This window comes from Scomber japonicus, chromosome 20 (assembly GCF_027409825.1).
Source record: "Scomber japonicus isolate fScoJap1 chromosome 20, fScoJap1.pri, whole genome shotgun sequence".
Lineage (NCBI taxonomy): Eukaryota > Metazoa > Chordata > Actinopteri > Scombriformes > Scombridae > Scomber > Scomber japonicus.
The window spans coordinates 10,266,382-10,287,835 of NC_070597.1; the positions used below are offsets into that span (position 1 = coordinate 10,266,382).

General features: G+C 39.6%; 2 protein-coding genes across 2 annotated transcripts in view; one reads left to right on the forward strand and one right to left on the reverse strand.

Moving 5' to 3' along the window:
- Nucleotides 1-11,871, forward strand: part of LOC128381300 (transmembrane protein 150A-like) — a 29,724-nt gene extending 17,853 nt beyond the window's left edge. Inside the window, exons 6-8 of the mRNA XM_053341279.1 lie at nucleotides 850-977; nucleotides 9,684-9,861; nucleotides 10,766-11,871. Coding sequence (XP_053197254.1) covers nucleotides 850-977; nucleotides 9,684-9,861; nucleotides 10,766-11,013 — 554 coding nt within the window. The 3' untranslated portion in view covers nucleotides 11,014-11,871. The remainder of the gene's footprint in view (nucleotides 1-849; nucleotides 978-9,683; nucleotides 9,862-10,765) is intronic.
- A 1,155-nt stretch (nucleotides 11,872-13,026) lies between these two features.
- LOC128381412 (S-adenosylmethionine synthase-like) lies at nucleotides 13,027-20,845 on the reverse strand. Its single transcript, XM_053341423.1, has 9 exons — nucleotides 20,714-20,845; nucleotides 18,910-18,987; nucleotides 17,251-17,373; nucleotides 16,950-17,062; nucleotides 16,641-16,784; nucleotides 15,426-15,644; nucleotides 14,231-14,413; nucleotides 13,359-13,492; nucleotides 13,027-13,277 (listed from the first exon to the last, which is right to left on the reverse strand). The coding sequence occupies exons 1-9, from the start codon at nucleotides 20,802-20,804 to the stop codon at nucleotides 13,175-13,177; spliced, it is 1,188 nt and encodes a 395-aa protein (XP_053197398.1). The 5' UTR covers nucleotides 20,805-20,845; the 3' UTR covers nucleotides 13,027-13,174.
- Nucleotides 20,846-21,454: the final 609 nt, after the last annotated feature.

Here is a 21,454-nt window from a genome sequence, read left to right on the forward strand (position 1 = left end):
CATGATACCATGATTAATTGACATGAGCAAGATTAAGTCGATTAGAGTTTCTAAATGTCGGTTTTGATTATTTTTCGATTAATTGCCCAGCCCTAACAGTAACCCACATTTTTCACACATTTCTGACATTTTATAAACCAAATAACTGTTGTTTTTTTGTCAAATTAATGATAATGAGTTGGTTGAAGCCCATACATTTTTAGTTTGCACACAAAAAATACATTTTAAAACAGTTTGTATTTTCATCTTATTTCTGTGACCAAAACCCTCGAATATTGCAGGTTTAAGAAAAATAATGTTTTTAAATTTCCACTTTGTTTGTTACTTGCTTAACTTGAAGATGCAAATCGTTCTTTCCAGCTGCACAAAATCTCCATAGACGTCACCAATCAGTTGAATGTGTAGGTAGCCTGAGAGGTGAAACTCAGGGAAAAATGCCCATAAAGCGCTTACTGCTGCTTGTAAAGCTTCTAATTGTGAGTGACAGGAAACAGATGAGCTGGTTGTATAATCTGCAGGTTTTTGTATTATAGCCTCTAAACTGGACAGAATGAGGATTTTGAAAAGTGAGGCAGGAAGTAGAAATGACACTTGTGTACTCTGCAATCAACACTGTAACAGGTGCTTCTCCTTTTGAGAATAAACAAAGATGATGAAAGGTGGGCAGCAATATAAAATATAACTCTTAAATCTAAATGGCTTGGTTCTTTTTCTTCTTTTTGGAAAAGAAAGGAAAAACTTCTACCATTTTAGATGCAGAAGAAGAAGAAGTGCCAGCTGTATAATGTGTTACCCTCTCTCTCCTAACTTTCATTTCTCACCTCTGTCTCTTTACATTTGTTGTTCCAGTGATGATGATCGGCCTGCTGCGTTACGCTCATGTGATCGAGAAGCACCAGAACTGTATTCTGAACACAGCCGGCCTCTCCACCGCATGGATCTGTGCCGCCGGTCTCATCATGGTCGGAAACTTCCAGGTAATCACAGTTAGTCAAATTATAGGATATAAAACAGCAGTCAGGTTTCCACGTGAACAGTGAAATTCCTCCTGTTTATACTGGCTGTTAAAAGATCTCCTTCACATGTGCTTATATGAAGCTTCTGAGTTAGTCATATCAAGTGGATATCTGACACTTTTACAGTCTTTATAGCTTCAAATTCCCTCTTTGTGTTTCCCTGTTGAGCTGTGGTGGAAGTATAGTAACAAAAAGAGGGATTTGGGCATTAAAAAGACTGTAACATTGAAAGATATCTACTTGATTTGACTCATTTGGACGGATGAAGCTTCATATTAGCTTCAGATAAACTTTTCAACACATTTCTTCACAGGAGGAGGACTATGGGTTTTGTCCTCATCACTTTTATTGTAAGTGCGTTATAAATTGATCTTCTAATGGTCAGTATGAACAGGAGGAATGATTACAGCAAAGAAGAAAAACATGTTTCAATGTTGATTTGGATTCCTGACGCTGTGTGAAGCAGCTCAAAGACTTCCACAGAATAAGCTGACACACATTTTTATCATTATTTTTAATCTGTTATCTAAAGGAGATTGATTTGAAGGGTTTTCTCACTGATTAATTGTCCAGATTTTATTAAACTGCTTAGCTTTCCACACTGCTGGGTTTAATAAACCCCCTCTGCAAGGGTCTCAGGACAAGTACGGCGGACACAACTCGGTTCTCCACACGACTTTATTGCACACATGCATCAAACATTGGCACTAATTAACTTGTGCTATGGCTATCCTAGTTAACTAGTTGTCCCCTAGAATAATTCATAAAACTAGTAGTAGTAGTAGTAGTAGTAGTAGTAGTAGTAGTAGTAGTAGTAGGTTGTAAACCTGCAACATAAACACAAAACAAGGTATTATTCCCCAAATAACACACTTATCCTTACACTCTTAATTTTAACTTATACATTTCTACCACTACTGTTCCTTACTCACCGACAAGCTTACCGGTCCTGACAATTAGTGTAATGACAAAAATGAAACTTAAGCACCTGCCCTTAGTAACGTACAGCACATGCCCCCTCCCACACAGAAACTGCCTACTGGAAAATCCTACATTAACTAAGCCTTCATTATGTATTTGTCTCTATTTATTTTTTCCAGATTATGTTAGTAATTCATTACAGTTTTTAAGGAATCAGGAATCAGATCAGGCTGAAAGATAGTATGAAAAAAATGGTTATGAAATGCTGAAATGTTCCAAAGTAAACTTGGCACAAGAAAAAGTGTTGTTGTATAAGAATAAATCTTTATTTCACTTTAATTACACCTTTTTAAAGTTGGAGCGAACAATCAATCTTTGTTTAACAGCTACAAAAAAACACAATTAAATACAAACAATCAAACTAATAATTAATAGATCTCCTTCCAAAAAGGGCCACATTTTCTAAATAGTTAGTTACATAATTTCTTACATAATATCCAGACATTCACAGAGGGGGACTGCTATCTCACTGCTGGTGATTTTCACCACCTCCGGCTATTGTGAATCACAATTAAAGTGTTTGAACTTGAGTTGGATGTTTGATCTTTTCTGCACAGTATCTACATTAGTCAGGGAGAATATTCTTACTGTAGGAGTGTAACATATGTCCTTTGTGCAGTCAATATAACATCTATTAAAGGCTTTTTCAATTTTGCTCTTATTATTGTCTAGAATAAACTAGAAATTGAATTTCTGACAGACTTCGTACAGTGATGTAAGCTTGCTTCTTAGATAAGACTTCACATGATTTATGGGTCAGCGCCATGGCAACTGAAAGCAGGGGGTCTCCATGTGATATACACGATATGGAGGTCACATTAGAGAAGAGGCACAAGGGAGCTGAGACCATCCTGCCTCTCTCTTTTAATTAGCACACAGACAAACTCTCTGCTGCAGGTCAGAGATTTGTACTAAATCATCTTTAGTGTTGGTTGCTACTCTCTGCATCACTTACTGTACCATCACCATCACAACTACTGCTATACCCGGAGTGGAATTACTGCAGCCAAAAACAGTGATTTATTATTTAGCGAATGCAAAGTCTTTAAGCCAAGCAGTTGCCTCCTGGTCTGCTGTATGGAGGGTGACTAATCCTCCCTTCAGTCTTTGGAGAGGACAAACTTCTATGATGTGCTCCATAGTCTGCTCCTCTCCACAAGCACACAGTGGGCTTGGGCTACTGCCCCATTTGTGAAGGCAGGCCAAGCAGGGGCCATGTCCAGTCCTGAAATGATTTAGCGTAGACCACTGTCTCCTTGGGAGTTTGGTGCCAGGAACCTGTTGGTTGGGGTCACCAGATGTTTGTTTGAAGTTGTGATTTATTGATATCACTATTGAATTTGAAAGAAATAAAAGGGAATTTGTTTTAGCTACTTAAGACATAAACGCAATTTAAATTTTGCATAATCTGCATTGTTTTAAAGGGGATTTTCTGTCATTTACATACTGTGGTGAAGTCTGATGTTAAACACGGTCCAAGTACCGAAACTTAAAGTCAATGTATGTGTGGAAAAAAAGCTTCCTCCATCCTGCTCTGAGTGTTTCATTCGCATTTGCTTCTTCTATGATGCCCACAAACAGATGCCTGTCCTCTAACTTTGGTTGCTGAAGTTGTTGATACAGTTGTTTCACTGGTTGGTCGCGTTGTCGACTTGTATATTTTGAATCATATTCAGGCCTGAACATGTCAGGATGTATTTAAGAGGTTTCTATTTTGAGTAAAGAAAGATATAAATAATTAAAATCCACTTTTAATGAATAGCTGGTTGTTGGTGAGTCACTCCATCTGTCCAAGACATCTTTTCTCCATCACATCAATTTTAGTTACATAAGAGTAATCTATCTATTAGCTATTGCCATGAAACAACTGAGCATATTATTTTGTCTTTATCTCGCTTTTTTCTTCATTTTCATCCAAGTTGTGCTTCTCCCTTTGACGCACCTGTCACAAATACAGGTATGGATGTGTATCTCACAAAATCAGAAGATAATTGAACCAATTGTTCACATTGTTTGGTCTTGTCTTTACTATCAACAATCTTCACCAGCAACAAAAACAAGGAGCACAAGCTGTTCAGTTCTCATGTTCTCCGTGTGGTATTTCAGCAGATACCGTCTACAGCCCTGACTTGTAGTTACATATTTGAGGAGGTGAACATCAGTTGTGGTCTAGCCTACGGCGTCTGTGTTCGAAGGCGTCCAAGTCAAAGCTTTTGTCTTCTTCACAAAATCAGGAAGCTTTTATATCAGTAAATTAAAGTAATCCATTGGATTACATCCTAAAAACACATGTATGTGACTCCTCTGTGTGGTGGCTGCTCAGCCTCTCTGATGTGCCTCTCCCCTGCAGTCTCTCAGCACTTTGTAGACCTTCCAGGCAAATTTCTTTTGATGTTCTGTTTGTTCTGTCTGGAAATTGTCTGGCAGCCTCTCTGTGGTAGTATGATCTTAAAGTGCAGCTTGCAGCTCTTCGTAAAAACATCTCACAGTGGCTGTTTCTGCTACTCTTCCCTGTTTTACTTCTCACTGCACTGCTGAAGAAAAAGCGCCAAATGTCTTCATGTTTTGTTGTGTTGATGGTTTTTAGCACTGCTAACGAAGCTCCGCTAATTTGGTGTGAAACATGTTTCATCTCCTGAAGTAAAATGGTAAATGTCGGGTTTGCATCGGCAGTAACGTAACGCGACTCTGATGTGGCTGCCCCTCTGCAGAAAGCTGACCAATCAGGAGGGGGACTTAAGGAGGCAGGAGCTAAAACTGGCTGTCAGAGACGGAGGCTAAACTGAGGGTCTGCATAGAGGGCCAGTATAAGAAAAGAAGTTTAAAAAAGGAGATTTTTGAACTGTGAATCAAGCAAAGCTATTCTATTACAGCTCCAGGATTAAATATAGATGTTTAGGCTGATTGTTATGTCTCTGTTCGTTACTGCAGTCAGGAGAAGTTCAATTTATGGACGTGCCCTCATGTGCTGATTTGTCATAGTTGTAAATAGCTGTTGAAATAAAGACAGATTTACAGAGATTTACTGCAGAGATTCAGAAACACAGTACGTTGTACTTCGTACTTCTGTACTTCCAGTGTTGAGAGTTTTCATCGCCCCAGGTTGCTGTCTGTGCTAAACCAGTGGCCGAACATGTGCTAACTGTGGATTTTAGCCAGGAATGTAGCTCAGCATGCATGTGTTTATCAACTGAGATTTGCAGTGACACTTATGTGTTCAGGCATGTGCAGTGATAGTTTTCTAAGTACATTTGCAAGACGCATGCACTTTACTTTAGTCTTACTTACTTTCTTACTTCTACTACATTTCAGAGGCAAATATTGCACTTTTCACTTCACTACATGTATTGGACAGCTATAGTTATATGTGGTAGATTAAAGTTTTATGAAATAGAATACACTGATATAGATTAAAATATCAAACCGCATCATCAGTATGAACAGGAGGAATGATTACAGCAAGAAAAACAGGTTTCAGTGTTCATTTGGGCTCCTGGCTGCTGTTTTAAGACACACTTGAAATATTGTGAACTCATCCTTTTAAACACTGTATAATTCACACCTTTTTATGACTTTTGTTTTTAGCACGTTAGCCATGCTAACTCCCTGAGTTTCTGTTTACAACCCCACCCACACTATTTCCTGTCCCCCATGCTCTTGGCCACACCAAGAACATTTTGCCAGGCGGATTTCAGTCAGACTGGATCTAATCAGGCGAAATACGTTAAGACACCTGTGCAGGTGGATCAGGGGGCTTTCAAAAAATCTGTTGATTTTCTTGTTAGAGATGCCCTGATGTTTTTCCCACAGCTGTAAACATTATGAATGATGTTTCTAGTGATATTTGATAGATAGAGGGAGATTTGGCGCAAATAGTCACGCTCCCCTCATAATTAATTGTATTAACTTGCTTTTTTTTTTACTAATAATACTCTATATATAAATGTACAAGGTATACTTTTACTCACATAAGGGATTTGAATAGATTGACTACTGTGTGTGTGTGTGTGTGTGTGTGTGTGTGTGTCTATCCTGGAGGGGACCGAAACCTGACATATTACTAACCCGTGGGGACCGATTTTAGGGTTTCAATCCAACATTTGTTCAAATACTGAATATGAATTGTACTGTGGTCAACAGTGATGTCAATTGTATGCTAATAGTTGTTAGCATTATGGGTCCCAACAAGGGGGACAAAGTTCAGGTTTCAAATTTATGTGAGAGTTATTGATATTTCAAGTCATTGTTTTGTTCAAACTGAATTATGATGAATTTAGGAGTTAAAATTACGTCTCTAGGCCCTTTAGAAAGGCTGGACCCCACGGGACATCATCCAGTCGGGTGTCCCCACGAGGTAGTAAAAACGTGTGTGTGTAGATTGACTAGTGTGTGTGTGTGTGTGTGTGTGTGTGTGTGTGTGTGTGTGTGTGTGTGATGTATCAACCATCAATCTTTTAGGATCTAAGAAGTATACTCAGGCATTTGTGTGTGTTTCACTTTTGTACAGTGTGTGTGTGTGTGTGTGTGTGTGTGATGCTGCCGACTCAGATTCCTCCTGGTGTGTCGGTACACGTCTGGGCCCCTTCAGATACATTGCGGGACACAGTTCAGTCTTTTAGGGGGTTCATCATGTCATTCCCCCCTCTAGTGGTTAAAGCCGACCCTCCTCTTCTCTCTGATTGGCTGCAGGACTCTCTCCTCCCTGTCTGCGCTTAATCTTATATAATGAACCTCACTGTTTGCTTCACAGTAAACATAGCAGGAGTCCTTGAGTTGAGTTGTGTGTGTGTGATGGACTGGATAACGCCACATCTGCGGTGCGATGAACAGCCATGAACACACACACACACACACACACACACACACACACACACACACACACACACACACACACACACACACACACACACACACACACACACACACACACACACACACACACACACACACACACACACACACACACACACACACACGAGGACCACTGTTTACAACTTGGAGATTCAGTTTTGACGTTGAATGAAAGTTTCAGGAAATCATGAATGAAATGTGTAAAGGGAGGCTGTAGGAAGTGAATGTATTGTAGTGTTATGACACATCAAGTATTTTTTGAATAAGAATCCATTAAGGCTAGAGTCAGTAGTGATTTGCTCAAGTAACTTCTTAACATGCAGTTCTTCCCTTTTGTCACTTTAAAGGGTTTAAAGGGCTCATTGAGGTTTTCTGTCATTTATACTGCCACAATGTTGGATGTCTCTATTAAACAAAGTCTAAGGTCCAAAACTTGAGGTCAACATATGCTTTTAATGCTCCCGCTCCATTTGCAAAGCTACCTCTATTTCCTCCATGTGATGATGTCAGATCATTAGCACCTGCTCAGGCTCAAACATGTACAGATGCATTTGAGAAATGTATAGTTTGAGTAAACGATGAGAAAAAAAGAAGTGAAATCTGTTTAGCTCATCAGGAAGGGGGTATTAAAGAGGGATGAGCTAAAACGGCTTGTTTCAGACAGAGGCTGAACTGAGGGGGTTGCATAAAGAGCCAGTATTAGATAAATAAGAAGATTTTAAACTGTAAATCATGTAAAGATATTCCAGTAGAGCCCCAGATTATAAATATAGACCTGGAAATGTGCATGATACGTCCTCTTAAACCTTGTCAATGAACATCACATCTTTCCAGAGCCGATAGTGATGTAGTTAGATGGTACATTTGAACCAACAAACAGTCCAAAAACTCAAAGGTATTCAATTTACAGTGATATATAGATAACGGAGAAAAGCAACTAATTCTCATAATGAATAAGCTGGAACCAGAGGAAGTTTATTTTTGCCTGGTAAATGATTTATAATTATATTTATCTGTGGATTGACTGTTCTGTCAATCTCTTTGTTTCAGCTCTAGTTCCCACTTTTATACCTTATGTGTGTCATTTTGCATATATTTCCCAAATATTCAGCCAGACATATTTGATATCTTTTGAAACTTTGGGATGTTATATGGGTTTGAATAAAATTTAGCTGCACAGCATGAGGTTATAATTGTTGGGAAGATGGAGTCAGCATATAATATCTGCTCTGTAACACATGTAGCCAACGCTCTGTAAAATACTGAACGACGAACTTTCGGGTGGTTTTTGTGGAAGCAGCACACATAAATCGAGCAGGGTGTACTTTGTCTTCGTCTTTGTGTCTCTTCCTTGTAATTACGCCGCTTTAAACAGCTGTGATGTCTCCCACAATGCACCTCTGCCATTCATTTTAAAATCCATGTGCAGGATGTGTCATCATCATACCAGCTGCTGCATTTGAAAATACATGTACAAACACAGAAGGTTTTTATATTTATAAATGTAGGGGAGATGAGCTTCCTGATGTGTGTGTGATGTGTTAGTGCGCATCTCTCTGCTTATCAGCTCTTCAGTTCAAGTTGACACATGCGTCATTTCTCTCATAGTGAAAAGTGATAATGGAGATGTTCTTGTTGCTTTTGTAAATTGGTATCATTACGTTTTTTTTCTTCCATTTTTTCTCTTTCTCTCTCTCTCTAGCTCACTCGCTCTCTCGCTTCCTCGCTCTGTCTCTCCTTTTCTCTCATATTTTGTATTTTAGCAGTGCAGATTGTCCTGTCCTGTGTCATTCTTTGTCAGATGATATTAAAAAAGAGTGTAGGGTTAAGGTCTAGATGACCGTGTGTGTGTGTGTGTGTGTGTGTGTGTGTGTGTGTGTGTGTGTGTGTGTGTGTGTCGTGCCTCCAGATCCACAAGAAGTTTCCACAAATAATGATGCTCACATGTGGCAGATTGTTTGTTTGATCCCATCATAAAATAAATGATTCACAGGGCTGAGGGTTGGACTTGCTTTTTAGGTTTTTGTGCATGTTTTGGAAGGTTATGGTTGTGGTTAGATAATCCTTGTCTGTGAAGAGACTTTTATTAAATGCATTAATGTTCTGCTAAAGAGGAAGAGGAAGAGGGGAAAGCATCAATATTTGGGCAAAGCACATCTGAGAAAACTTTCAAATTTTTCAGGAAGAACAAGACAGAAAATGTGTTTCCTTTCACTGCTGTAAAGACTAAGAGTTAAACACCAGGTGGCGCTAATTCTCCAGTCAGTGCCATTAAACCATTGCAGAAGTAGGGGACAAGTTTTAGCTGAAATGATTTGTGGAAAACCCAAATCAGACACAGATTATTATTCAAAGCATATTAGATAGGATCTTCAAGTCAGATTTTAAGTATATCATCATTTATTCACTGTCTGTTTCAACTGTACCTTGTTGCATTTTCTTCCTTCCTCTTCATATTCTTTAAATATTTTAAAAAGAGGAAAAATAAGATAGAAAAAGGAACTAAAAATGCAAGAAATTGTGCAGACATAGTAACTAAAGTAAGAAACCAGAACAACTGATATTGTACAATGATGCTCACATGTATGAAAGACTGTTTGTAATGTTAGTATATGTGCTATAATATATCCCCAAGCAGACAAAGTTTGGTGATAACAGAATAGTAAGACCTAAATGTTGACCCCCAAATCTCAAAAATGTATATTTCTGCTTACTTTCCAACATATATCAGTCTTTATTCTACCTCTCTGATGTATCAACCTTCACTCAACATATTTCTAGATTGACGGTGAGTTGAAATTAAATGTTTTGTGTGTGTATTTGTCTGTTTCTCAGGTGGATTTTGCCAAAGTCCTCCACTACGTCGGAGCTGGAGTTGCTTTCCCCTCCAGCATGCTGTTCGTTTGTCTGCAGTCGGCCCTGACCTACAGACTGGCCAAGACTCAGGAGGAGTACCGGATAGGCCACCTCCGTGTGGGGATGGCCCTGCTGGCTCTGATCGCCCTGGTGCTCAGTATCCTTCCAACATGAAGCAAATGTAAATGCTCAGGCGGCAGCTATAGGAGCTGCAGTGTTGGCAAAAAGTATCTAGATATGATTTAACCTGATTACATTTACACCTGCTATTAATGTTTCCAGCATCCATAACAAGATCCAATCACTCTGTCCAAGTCAAACATCAGAATGTCACATCCTCTTCTTGTTTGCATATGCCCTAAAAAAAAGATACATCCATCTGTGAAGTGAAAGTGAGATATTGTACAGAGTTTTGTTTGCTTTTCCAAGTGGGAAAAGACGCCGATACTTGGTTTCATCTTGCCTCCATCCACGAATGTCTTGAATATCCACAGCTTTATCTTGCTGTCTTGTCGCTAGTAGCTTAGCTCGCTAAACTAACTACCGGCTGTTACCTTGCTTGTTTGGAAAAGTTGCACACGATTACCAAACCATCTGTTGCAGGACTCCTTGTTCTTCTTGTTAGTGACGATATATTTCTTTATGACTCTGGCTGTATGTTTGGACTCATTGTCATGCTGTAGAATAAATTTGGGACCAATCGGACGCCTCCCAGATGTTGCTGCATGATGGATAATAATCTAAACATCTAAAGCGCCTAAAACCTTTGTAGAGTATTGCATATTTATCATTTTTATGAACATAGCATGACTCACATTCACAATAATTCATATTAAGTTCATATGAAAGAAAAGGGAAGGAGTAAAAGTGTTGAAAATGACTTATAATGTTTAAATTTATGATATATAAATTATGTTGCCAGTGGATTGAGAGGTCATGTAGGTAAATTATGATGTGTTGCATTGCCCCCTGCTGGTGAACCAAGAGTTTAACATCCTTTCACAGAATATTTTGGGTTTTATGTGTTGCTGCCGTTATTCTCCTTAACCTCCGATCACCAGGTGGAGTTTTCTTTTGCCAGGAGAGCTTCAGCCTGCAGCACGCCTCCGCCATCTTTGAGTGGGTCTACTGCTCGCTCATCATGCTCTTCTATGGGACTTTTGCGTTTGAGTTCGGGGGCATGTCGGGGGACACCCTGATGGTCCTGTCCAGAGGAGGAGGAGTGCACAGCTTCTCCACCTCCGAACACAAAAGAGAGGTGGGCGGAGGATCCAACTGCCACCAGCCAGAGAGTTTATCAATACTGTAGTTGAACTGCAGCGTGCTTCGGCGCCCCTGGAGGTCAAAGGGCAACACATGGACCAACGTCTAGAGCCGGGAAGCTGCATCCTGCATATCACCACGCTCACTATTGCACAAAGCCAAAGCTGCTCTCCTCAGTAGTGACCAAAGACTGACAGACAGACTTTATAGACTTTAATGCTGCTTTGTAAAAAGTGCAGGCGACACTGCAACGCATTGCACAACATTTGAAGTGCCTTTTTTTTAACTCAAAGGCCAGCAAAGACACACACAGTTCCTGGATGTTTGTTTTAATTCTCTTAATGTAACAATCAGTGTGTGGATTCTTGGCCGCAGTTGACTTTTTTTATCAGATGGAACATCCTGAAAGTGCCTCAGATGTCGCTCCGCAGCGTCAGTGTCGGTGTTTGTTTTTCATGTTAAGACGTTCAGACACTGAACTACGTTTTTTGTTTTTTTTACTCAGGAAGTTTTGTTACGTCATCAGCTTTCACTCTTTACCTCAATAGGGTGAGGTAAAATGAGGTGAAGTTTTCCAAAAATCCTGACAATAGAGGAACAAATACTGTGTGCCAAGAATAAGTTTATCCATTAAAAGTGGTTCTACTTTGATAAGACATTTTATGTGTTCGCCAAAAAAACTATGGCAGGATTATCTGTCGTTGTGTTGAACAATTTTAAGTGTTTTTCTTAGTTTATCTTTATAATTAATTTGAGTTCAACTCGCAGTATCACCCAAAAAGCTGTTATTGCCTAAATAAGCTCTGTTGTATATTTGGTTGTCACTTCAGCTCTTTGCCAAAAAAAAAGTTGTATCATTGCTCTCAGTAACAATGACTTATTACAGCTTTAATGGGACCAAAGTATAAAGAATGCTGTATTTGATTATATACAGAAAATATAATAATGTATGCAGAGAACAAAGAAATAAATAAATGGGGAAAAAAGAGTGTTTCTTTTTGTTCATAATTTTGTGTTTGTTGAAGAAGAATTAAATGTTTTTGTCATAAAATGTTTTGTAGTTCAAAAATCATTTACATCATCAAGATCTTGAGGCAGGTTTTCTTTGATTCCCGACTTACTTACTGACATTTGAAACTTCTTTGGGAAATCTGCTCCTGTGTATCTCCCATCTTCGGTGATCACATTTCATCTTTGCTGGAGATCATGTGTCTGCAGGTCTTGATGAAATTCATAATATAGTAACACCAAATAGTTTAAAACCTAAATAAGTTTTTAATCTCAAAGATAAAGTAGAGTTAAAGTTTTTCCAATTATTTCTTACTGAAAAACAAATAAACCTCTAAAACCTATGACTAACGGTCAGCACTGTAATTTTTAGACTTTTAAAGGCCTCCAATCATACCAAGTAACACTACACCTTGCTGTCAGCTATCTATCATATAAAAACTGTATAAATGTTCAGAAGCATGTCTTTAATTCCCACTTGATGAATCACTGACATTTAAAATGTCTTTGGGATCTCTCTGTTTCTCCTCCTTTTGAGATCACATCTTATCTTTGTTTTGCAGTCACTTCTTATATACAAGTTTTTAAAGGTCTTTAAGAACTTTAAGACCTTTTAAAAGCTTTGTGTTGCACTGAAACTTGCAGACACCCTGCTAGCAGCCAGCTATTTATTGTATTATATAAAAATACAGACAACAATAAGAAAAAAAAGAGTAAATGTTAAGAACCATGCAGCAAAGTCACCAATTGTTTCCCACATCTTGAGTGAACTTAAGACATTGAAGTGGCTTTGAAATGTCTCTGCAAATGTATGCATGGCTACTCTTCCTTAAAATTTGGTCATTCACTTATTTCTGGACAAAAAAAGCCTTTCTAAACCAAATAAAGCAACCTGCATGCATGTGATTGCACACTGAATCTAAAGCACTAAAATGCCAAGCACATCACTCAAATTTCAGGTTACCATTACGGGGCTTCAGAGTCATAAATTACAGACGAAAGATCTGCACCCCATCCAGTGACCGGAGTTGATCTGCAGCCCACCCCCGACCCACCCCTCCGTCCCCTCTCCTGTTCACTGGCAGCTGCCTTTCTCTTATTGGGTTACAGGAGCATGAGGGCAGCTGTCGATATATCACTGACACTCTGCTCGTTCGCTCTCGCACACACATATATACACACACTGGTACATAGAAACTCTAGAAGTTGAGGTTTTTCGGGATCTCCCAGGGAAAGTCCTTTCTCCCAAAGTGTCCATAGCAGGCCGTCTTTTGGTAGATTGGTCTCTTCAGGTCCAGGTCTCTGCAGCACAATCAGATAATTCATTACAGGTGCATGTTTTACAACCACAGCAGCAGATATAGAATTAGTTTAAATGCCAACCTGACAATGATGCCGGGTCGGAGATCAAAGTTCTTATTGACGATCTGAAGCAGCTCCATCTCGGTTTTGGGAGAGGAGCCGTATGTAAACAGGGAGATGGAGAGTGGATGAGCCACTCCGATCGCATATGCCACCTGAAAACACCGATAAGAGACACACAGTTAGCCTCTGAAGACACGTGAGTGGAAAAATAAGTCTCAGTTACACCAAAAATCTGAGGTCAGGGGTCGACTTGTTCCACACCAAACTGGGAATACTATTTCTTTACGGGGCTGGCCCTTTGCAGAGGGGTATTGTTGTGTTGACAACAGGAAAGAGACAAACTGCTGGAAACATATGATTTATATTTATTAATGTATACTGTGGCACTAAGATTTCCCTTAATTGAAACTAAATGCACCTTTGGACTGCAACACAATGTTCATATGGGTCTATTACATGGGTCACATTGTGCGAGACTGTACCTATAATAAAACCACAATCAGAAACTATTGCCCAAAATATTATTGTATTAGAATCAGAATCAGTTTTATTCCCATGTATCCTTGGTGTTGTGGTGCATATTGAGAAAAATATACACAACAAGAGAAAATTGCAAGAGAGAAGTCATCAGATATGATATAAAATAGAAACGTACTATATGGGATTTGCAAAATATATTGAAAAAGAAGAGGATGTGCAAAATAATCAGGAATGTGCAAATATACAAAAGCATTTCCAAATACAACAAATGCAATTTAATCTTCTGAAATTACCTGGTGTTGTGCATTAGTCATCTAACAGATTAAAGAAAAGCTGAAATAAGACCCACTCTAGATCTAACAGATGCCTGGTACATGTTGACAGGATTTAATGGGATTTAATGGTCTCACCTGCACCAGCACCCTCCTGCACAGTTTGGCCTTCACCAGAGACTTTGCCACCCAGCGGGCGGCGTAGGCAGCCGAGCGGTCCACCTTGGTGTAGTCCTTCCCGGAGAAGGCCCCTCCCCCATGAGCCCCCCAACCGCCGTAGGTGTCGACGATGATCTTCCTGCCCGTCACTCCAGCATCACCCTGACAGAGAGGAACACAAACATGGTCTTGAAATGCTTGTGCAGGAATTATGAGCTTTATATGTGCAGCTGCATGAAGGTAATTGATTCAGTTACTTCATATGATGCTCAACATAATTGCAAGATGACAAATTAAAACTGCTTGTTCAAAATTTAGGTTACAATAAATACAATTTTTGTGTTTGAGGTGCCAAAAACAACAAATGTTTGGCCTTTTTTTGTGATAATGTTATTCAAATTATAGACAGTTCTATTAGAGTTTTAGAGCACTACACTAAATCATCATATTATGCAAAGTTGCTTGTATACTCCACTAGTGAATCAGGTGCTAAAGTAACAAAGGACCAAAGTGAAACAATAACTCGCCTAACCAGCTGGAAGAATCTTTTTTTTTACACCGATATCTTGGCACACGGCCTTTGTGAGGGTGTTATACAGAGCTTGTGAAAATACAGCCCACACATGCTCTACAGGATACAGGAAGGCTGAGACAAGATATTTGAAGCCTCCAAACAACACAATACAATAAAATATGACATAAACATCATCACACAGTCACAAAATCAACCATAAAGTTTTGAGACATTCACTGTAAACTCTGTAAGCTTCTAGGTAGGGCAAAAATCAAAATCACGATTAATTGAACTTTTAACCTCAATTACGATTAATGAACGATTATCTCCACCCTTGCCCTCACACGATCTTTTGTGATATTTTGGCAGATGAGTATCTTTAAGGAGTGAAAATAAAGATGTTTTAAGGTGTGACGCTGTGGTTAATGTCTAGTTTACTTTATCAGAACTATGTAAAGATCATGGTTTGGGTTAAAATCCTCACTGGAGACAAGTTTTCAAATCCCTTAAAGATATGCAACCTTTGTTGTCATGGCACAGTGAACACCACCATTAACTGACATGAGCAAAATTAAGTCGATTGGAGTTTCTAAATGTCGGTTTCGATTATTTTTTGATTAATTGCCCAGCCCTACTTCTGGGACACCTTAAGGCTTTTACCTGTGGTCCACCAATCACAAAGCGTCCGCTGGGCTGCAAGTGGTAGACGGTGTCCTCGTCCAGGTACCTTGATGGAACCACAGCCTTGATGACCTTCTCCTTCAGCACCTTCTTCTGCTCCTCCAGGCTCACGTAGTCGTCATGCTGCACTGAGATCACCACAGTGTGAACCCTCTTTGGGATCACAGCGCCGTTCTCCTGGCCGTAATGAACTGTCACCTGCAGCGAGTGGAAGGGAAGAGGGAGGACAGACTTTATAATATGCCAAAACTGGGATGTAACACATGTGAAGCAAAGAAACTAAAAACAAGCTTTTTCATATCTCCACATTTCCAATAGAGCCAACATTCCTCTTTTCATGTCTGAACTTTTGTGAACTTTTGCGGTGTCTCGTGTACAGTGAGCTCACAGGGAGCGCACATGCTTGAACTGTTGGTGGATTATTGGAAAGGCTTCTCCCAGCTCACATGTTGCATACCAGCTTTTTCTGGTTGGTGTCTGCTGGTAAGCACATTCTAAGGGTCACTATCACTCTCCCAATTACTAGTGAGCAGAGCATGCTCTAGTCTAGAAACTCAGATAGAACACCTGCAGATGTGTTTGAAGACAGAAAAATACTGTGCCTGGCAAAATGTGTGAAATAGGTAATGTTTATTTTGTTTTTTTTTTATTTTGTTTTTTATTTTACAAAAATGTTCTATCTGACCTTCATCGGGCATATCATGACCGAAACGTTGTAATCTATCAAATATTCCAGCTGTAAGTGAGACGAGTGTGTGGGAGTTTTTTCTCATTTTTACCAAATCTGTTGAATATTTAGGTGCACAGAGACTTAAAAAAAAAAATCAACAGTTTAACTGCTGTACACAAGATATCTCCTGCTTCATTCTCAGTGCACTGGAGGCTTCAAGTTTCCACGTCACACTTGTGTAAGTTGCACACTGGACCACAATTAGTTTTCACACTAGTTGTGATGTTGCATGCTCTGATTTAAGGTGAACACAGAGAAACCACTTTTAGCAATTAAATTACAACAAATTACTGAAACTGAAACTACTGAAAACTAACTACATCACAAACTGAAAAACAAGAAGAAAAACACATTTTTTAAAGGGGGGGGGGGGCGGTTTAAAGATACATTTTTAGACCATATGCAAACTGGATACTTACACCAATTCTGTGCATACTGCTTAAGTGTATTGTAATCCTACTAACCTGTGTCTTGGAGTCTGGGCGGAGCCAGGGGACCGTCCCATTTCGTCTCAGTTCGGCCATCTTTGCATTGAGTTTGTGAGCGAGCATTATGGTGAGGGGCATACACTCTTCTGTCTCATCTGTGGCATATCCAAACATCAGACCCTGTCCACACAGAATAGGTAGAAATTAAGCAGAGTGAATAGTAAGTCTGTGAAATGAATGTGGGTGTTGAATCAGGCATTTCTGTGAGTAACAGCTTGATTTTAGGATCACGAGTTATTGAAATCTGAGTTTAGAAGTTTAAGTGAAAAGAAAATATTTGTTCACCTGGTCTCCAGCTCCAATGTCATGCTCCACGCGGTCGATATGAACTCCCTGTGCGATGTCAGGGGACTGCTGCTCCAGGGCCACCAGCACATTACAGGTCTTATAATCAAACCCTAACAGAGAGAGAGAGAGAGAGAGAGAGAGAGAGAGAGAGAGAGAGAGAGAGAGAGAGAGAGAGAGAGAGAGAGAGAGAGAGAGAGAGAGAGAGAGAGAGAGAGAGGACACATCAGAATCAACTTATCCACATCAATTTGGACTTAAATGGTAAAAAGTGTAGTCAAAGAAGGAGAATCAAGCTCACCTTTCTCTGAGCTGTCATAACCAATGTGTCGGATGGTTTCTCTCACCACTCGCTGGTAGTCCACGTTGGCCCGAGACGTGATCTCACCACAAAGCAGCACCATGCCGGTCTTACACACGGTCTCTGTTTCAGCACACAGACAACATCACATCACTTTATTATGTTTTACATTTTTAATTCATCCTGCCTGATTGTTTGTTGTCTGGTTTTATATATTGTAGCCTATGTTGTTTCTTGCATGATGTTGTGTGGGTGTCTGACAGTAGCTGTGTCATGTTCTTACATACATTGATTGTTTGGTCATGTGTTTGCTTATTGTTTGATTAAAGCTAAGTGCAGCACTTTTGGCATGAACGCACTGCTGCATGTATTCATTAATCATTAATGTGTTGTGTGATTGCAGCCGAGTGCATCACTTTTCCTTTCCATTAGTGCACCACTGCATTGCTTTGTCAGTTATGTAGTTGACTATGTACTATATTGTCTAGATTTGCTTGAGTGCAGATCTGTGAACACTTTAGCACAAGACACATTTCCCTAGGGACATTGAAGTTGATATATAGGTATATATCAGCTCATATCAGGTATATTTTGGGGGGAAACAACTCTATAAGATTGATGTCATGATGTCAGTGTAGGTTCTGCTGTTATCATCTACTACGAAGTTATCTCAAACCACATGTACATTTATTTTATTTTGTTTGTTTATTTCTGTTTGTTTTCGATAGTTTCTTACATCAGAAGCACAGACTGTGCCAGAGTGACGTAAAGTGGACATATGATGCACATTTCCAGTTAAATCATTTTCATTCTTGGGCTTCACAGAAATACCTTTGCATTATCTACAAAACACTGCTTAAAGAACAGTATTTGGCTTCTTTTTCATGCTATGTTTGTGGAACAATCTTAATCTTAATGACAACTTGATGGCATCATTAGGAGAAAGTAGAGGAAACTTTGCACATAAAGTATTCAGAGGAGGTTGAAACTCTTTTGACTTATAGTGAGAATTTCTTCTTAAGGTAAGGTAAGGGGTAAATATACTTTATTTGTCACACATACAGTTGTACAGTGAAATTTAGTATCTGTATTTAACCCATCCTAAGTATTAGGAGCAGTTGACTTACCATAACTTTGACCATGTTAAACATCCCACATCATAACAGTATATAAATGACTGAAAAACAATACAAGCGTGATACTGTATGTCACCTTTAAGGAAGCCTACAAACCAGATTAGGTTCAAACAGTGCTTGCAGATAATTACCAACACTCTGTGACAAATTATTGGTCTTAACTTTTATTCTTGCATTTTTCTTTTTATTAAAATCAGTATTGAGTCCAAATACGCAAAAGCTTCTAGATCTGCCTTCCACACTGAGAGTTGGCACCACTTTTACTCCAGAGTGTTCTGCATCTTAATGGATATTTAATATCAACACAGAGATAGTTCCCAATAAATCTGCCAATAAGTTGTATCAAGAAGTAATAACAAGAGGGTTTGCTGTCAGCTTCAGTGAGTTTGTTCTGCTTGCTTTCCCAAACTTGTTGCAACATGTAATCATGCTGTACACTGTATTTCTTGGACCTTGGAGTTCTTGGATTTCTCGGTATGGATTACTGCTTCTCTTTGCTGGAGGAAAACACATTATTACTCACCACAGGCTACCTTAGCATCCGGGTCTTGCCTCAGGTGAGCGTCCAGCACAGCATCACTGATCTGGTCGCATATCTTATCTGGAAAGCAAGAATGGGATATAAATATATACTGTAAATATATCTGCATCTTTGCATGTGCCAGCTGGGTCGTTTCCTCATGCGACCTTCTGCTGCACATCAGATTCCTCATCTGGGCAGAGCCTGAAAATATCACATTTCACCGCTCCATCAGAGTACTACACATCATTCCTAATAGGAGCGATGAGCCTATGAATAACCCTTGAAGGGCAAATGCATGCAAGTGTGACATGGTGCACTGTAACCCTATTAGCTTACTATAGTGAAAGTGAATTATTTTTGAGCAGAATACTTGCAAATGACTGAATCACCTCCTCAAAGAAGACTGAAGCAACAGCATTTTTGTGAATAGTCAAATAGTTAATAATGTAAAGGTTTGTTTTGTGTGTCAGTGTGAGTGAAAGGGGAAGAGAGGTGCATATTTACCTGGAGAAATGTGGTTACCTCTGTTTTATGCAACAGCACCATTGTTATGCATGTCAGCATCAAACTGAGAATCTGCATACTGCACATGCAACACATGTAGAAGTCCAATCAGATGTGTGGTATCTGCACGATTATTCTCACCACACTGCAAACTAGCTGATAATGTGCTAGTTTCTTAAAGGTTAGTGGCCTTTGTGTCAGCTAACATGTTTAGTTAAATGTCAAGTACATGAGAGTGAAGCAAGAGTCACGTGTGGCTATTAATACCAGTCAATCAGACACCTGCAGCTGCTGAAGCCCATGAGAAAGTCCAGCTCATAGGATCATTGCTACTGATGGTTTATAAAGCACTAACTTGTCTATGATCTGCTCTCCAAAAGCTGTCCAAAAACCGCCCATGTGGGCTGAGACAGATTTGGTGTACTGTCTCCAGAAGATGCATCCAGGAAATTAAATCTGGAGTTCTTTCCCAGAACATATCTGGAACAAACTCCCAGAAAGCCTGAAGATTTACTCCAGCTCTGTTTTCTGTTTTCCTCAGCATGTGATTAAATTAAATTTGGAGCTTTTCATTCATATCTTTCACTATATTGTTTGTTTTCATTCAGTTACAGCTTATTTGCACCTTTGACCCTTTAAATCCTCTTGGTATGTGTGTCTTTATATCACCACGTGTTGCTTTTATACCTCTTTATGCCTTTAATGCACTTTGAATTGAATTCCACGCCACATCATGGATACAGACCGTGACCGCTTTTTCAGTATGAGACATGTCAACACAATACTTCAGCCCTCCAAAACCATCCATAACACTTTGTCCACTTGGGTTTAAAGTAATTTTTAAAGCTAGAGTAAAATTTCTATCATGTATGTCTGTCCTGGAAGATTAATCTCTTCTCCGTTGCTTCTCCTGAACTTTCTCACATGTTTTTCTCCTTTAAAGGGGTTTTTCTGGTGAGTTTTTCCTTCCTTAAATTAAGGATGTTGTATGCTGTACATATTGTAAACCCCCTGAAGCACATTTGTGATATTGGGCTATATAAGTAAAAACTACTAGAGGATGTTGAAAAACAGCAAACTATACTTCCACACCACATGTGCATTTAGGAAATAGAAAAACACACTATTCAAACTGCTTTTTTATGCTGCGGTGCCTTCATGCACCGCTCGGGATTCTGCACATTCCACAAAATCATCAATGATCACTGAAACATAAAAGTGTTTAACACATGATTAGCACTACTCTCCAGCTGCAGGTGAAAAGCACGCTTCCACATGCTGCATGGAGTCCTCTACTCACCAGGATGTCCCTCTCCCACAGACTCGGAGGTAAACATGAAGGAGCCATCCTGGAGGAAGCACTCGTAGTTCCCTTCCATTGTGCCATTCATTTTGTCCCTCTCAAAAGTTTCCTGACACGGTGTGAACTGGACACAGATAGCAGAAGTGATGGGAGAGTGTTAAGAGCACGAGATGCGTCCTTGTGTTTCTTATCAAAACTTGATAGTAAAGACGGGCAGATTGTGGGGCAGATTTTAGCTGCGGTGTAATCTCACAGTCCCAAAGCAGTGCAGCGGGATAACTCTGCACTATATAAGGCAAAGACAACATACACTCATACACACACTGGGGGAGGGTGCCATGTGAACCAGAGGGTTAGACCATTCAGAGGCAAGCAAGGGGAGGGTGGGATTCTGTTTTTTTTCTTCTTGGAGACACTTTTTTTAACTCCTCCCGTGCTGAATGTTCCCTGATCCTCAGATGCTCATGTTGAACTCATCAAACTCCCTGTGACAGTCCCTCCAGTTGTCCTCGAATCAGAGAGCGTAGCATTAATTTCATCAAAGGGTTACTTTGAAGCTCCTCCACCGATTCATTCATGCTTAGTCTTTGTTTCTTTGTACCTGGGGGCCCCTGAGGTCTCTGATGGGGCACCCGTGGCTGTGTACACACAGAGTTGCCTGCCAATGGAGTATTTTCACCACTAAGTCAGAGCTCAGATATAAAACCATTAAAAAAAGATAGAAAGTAATGAAAGTTA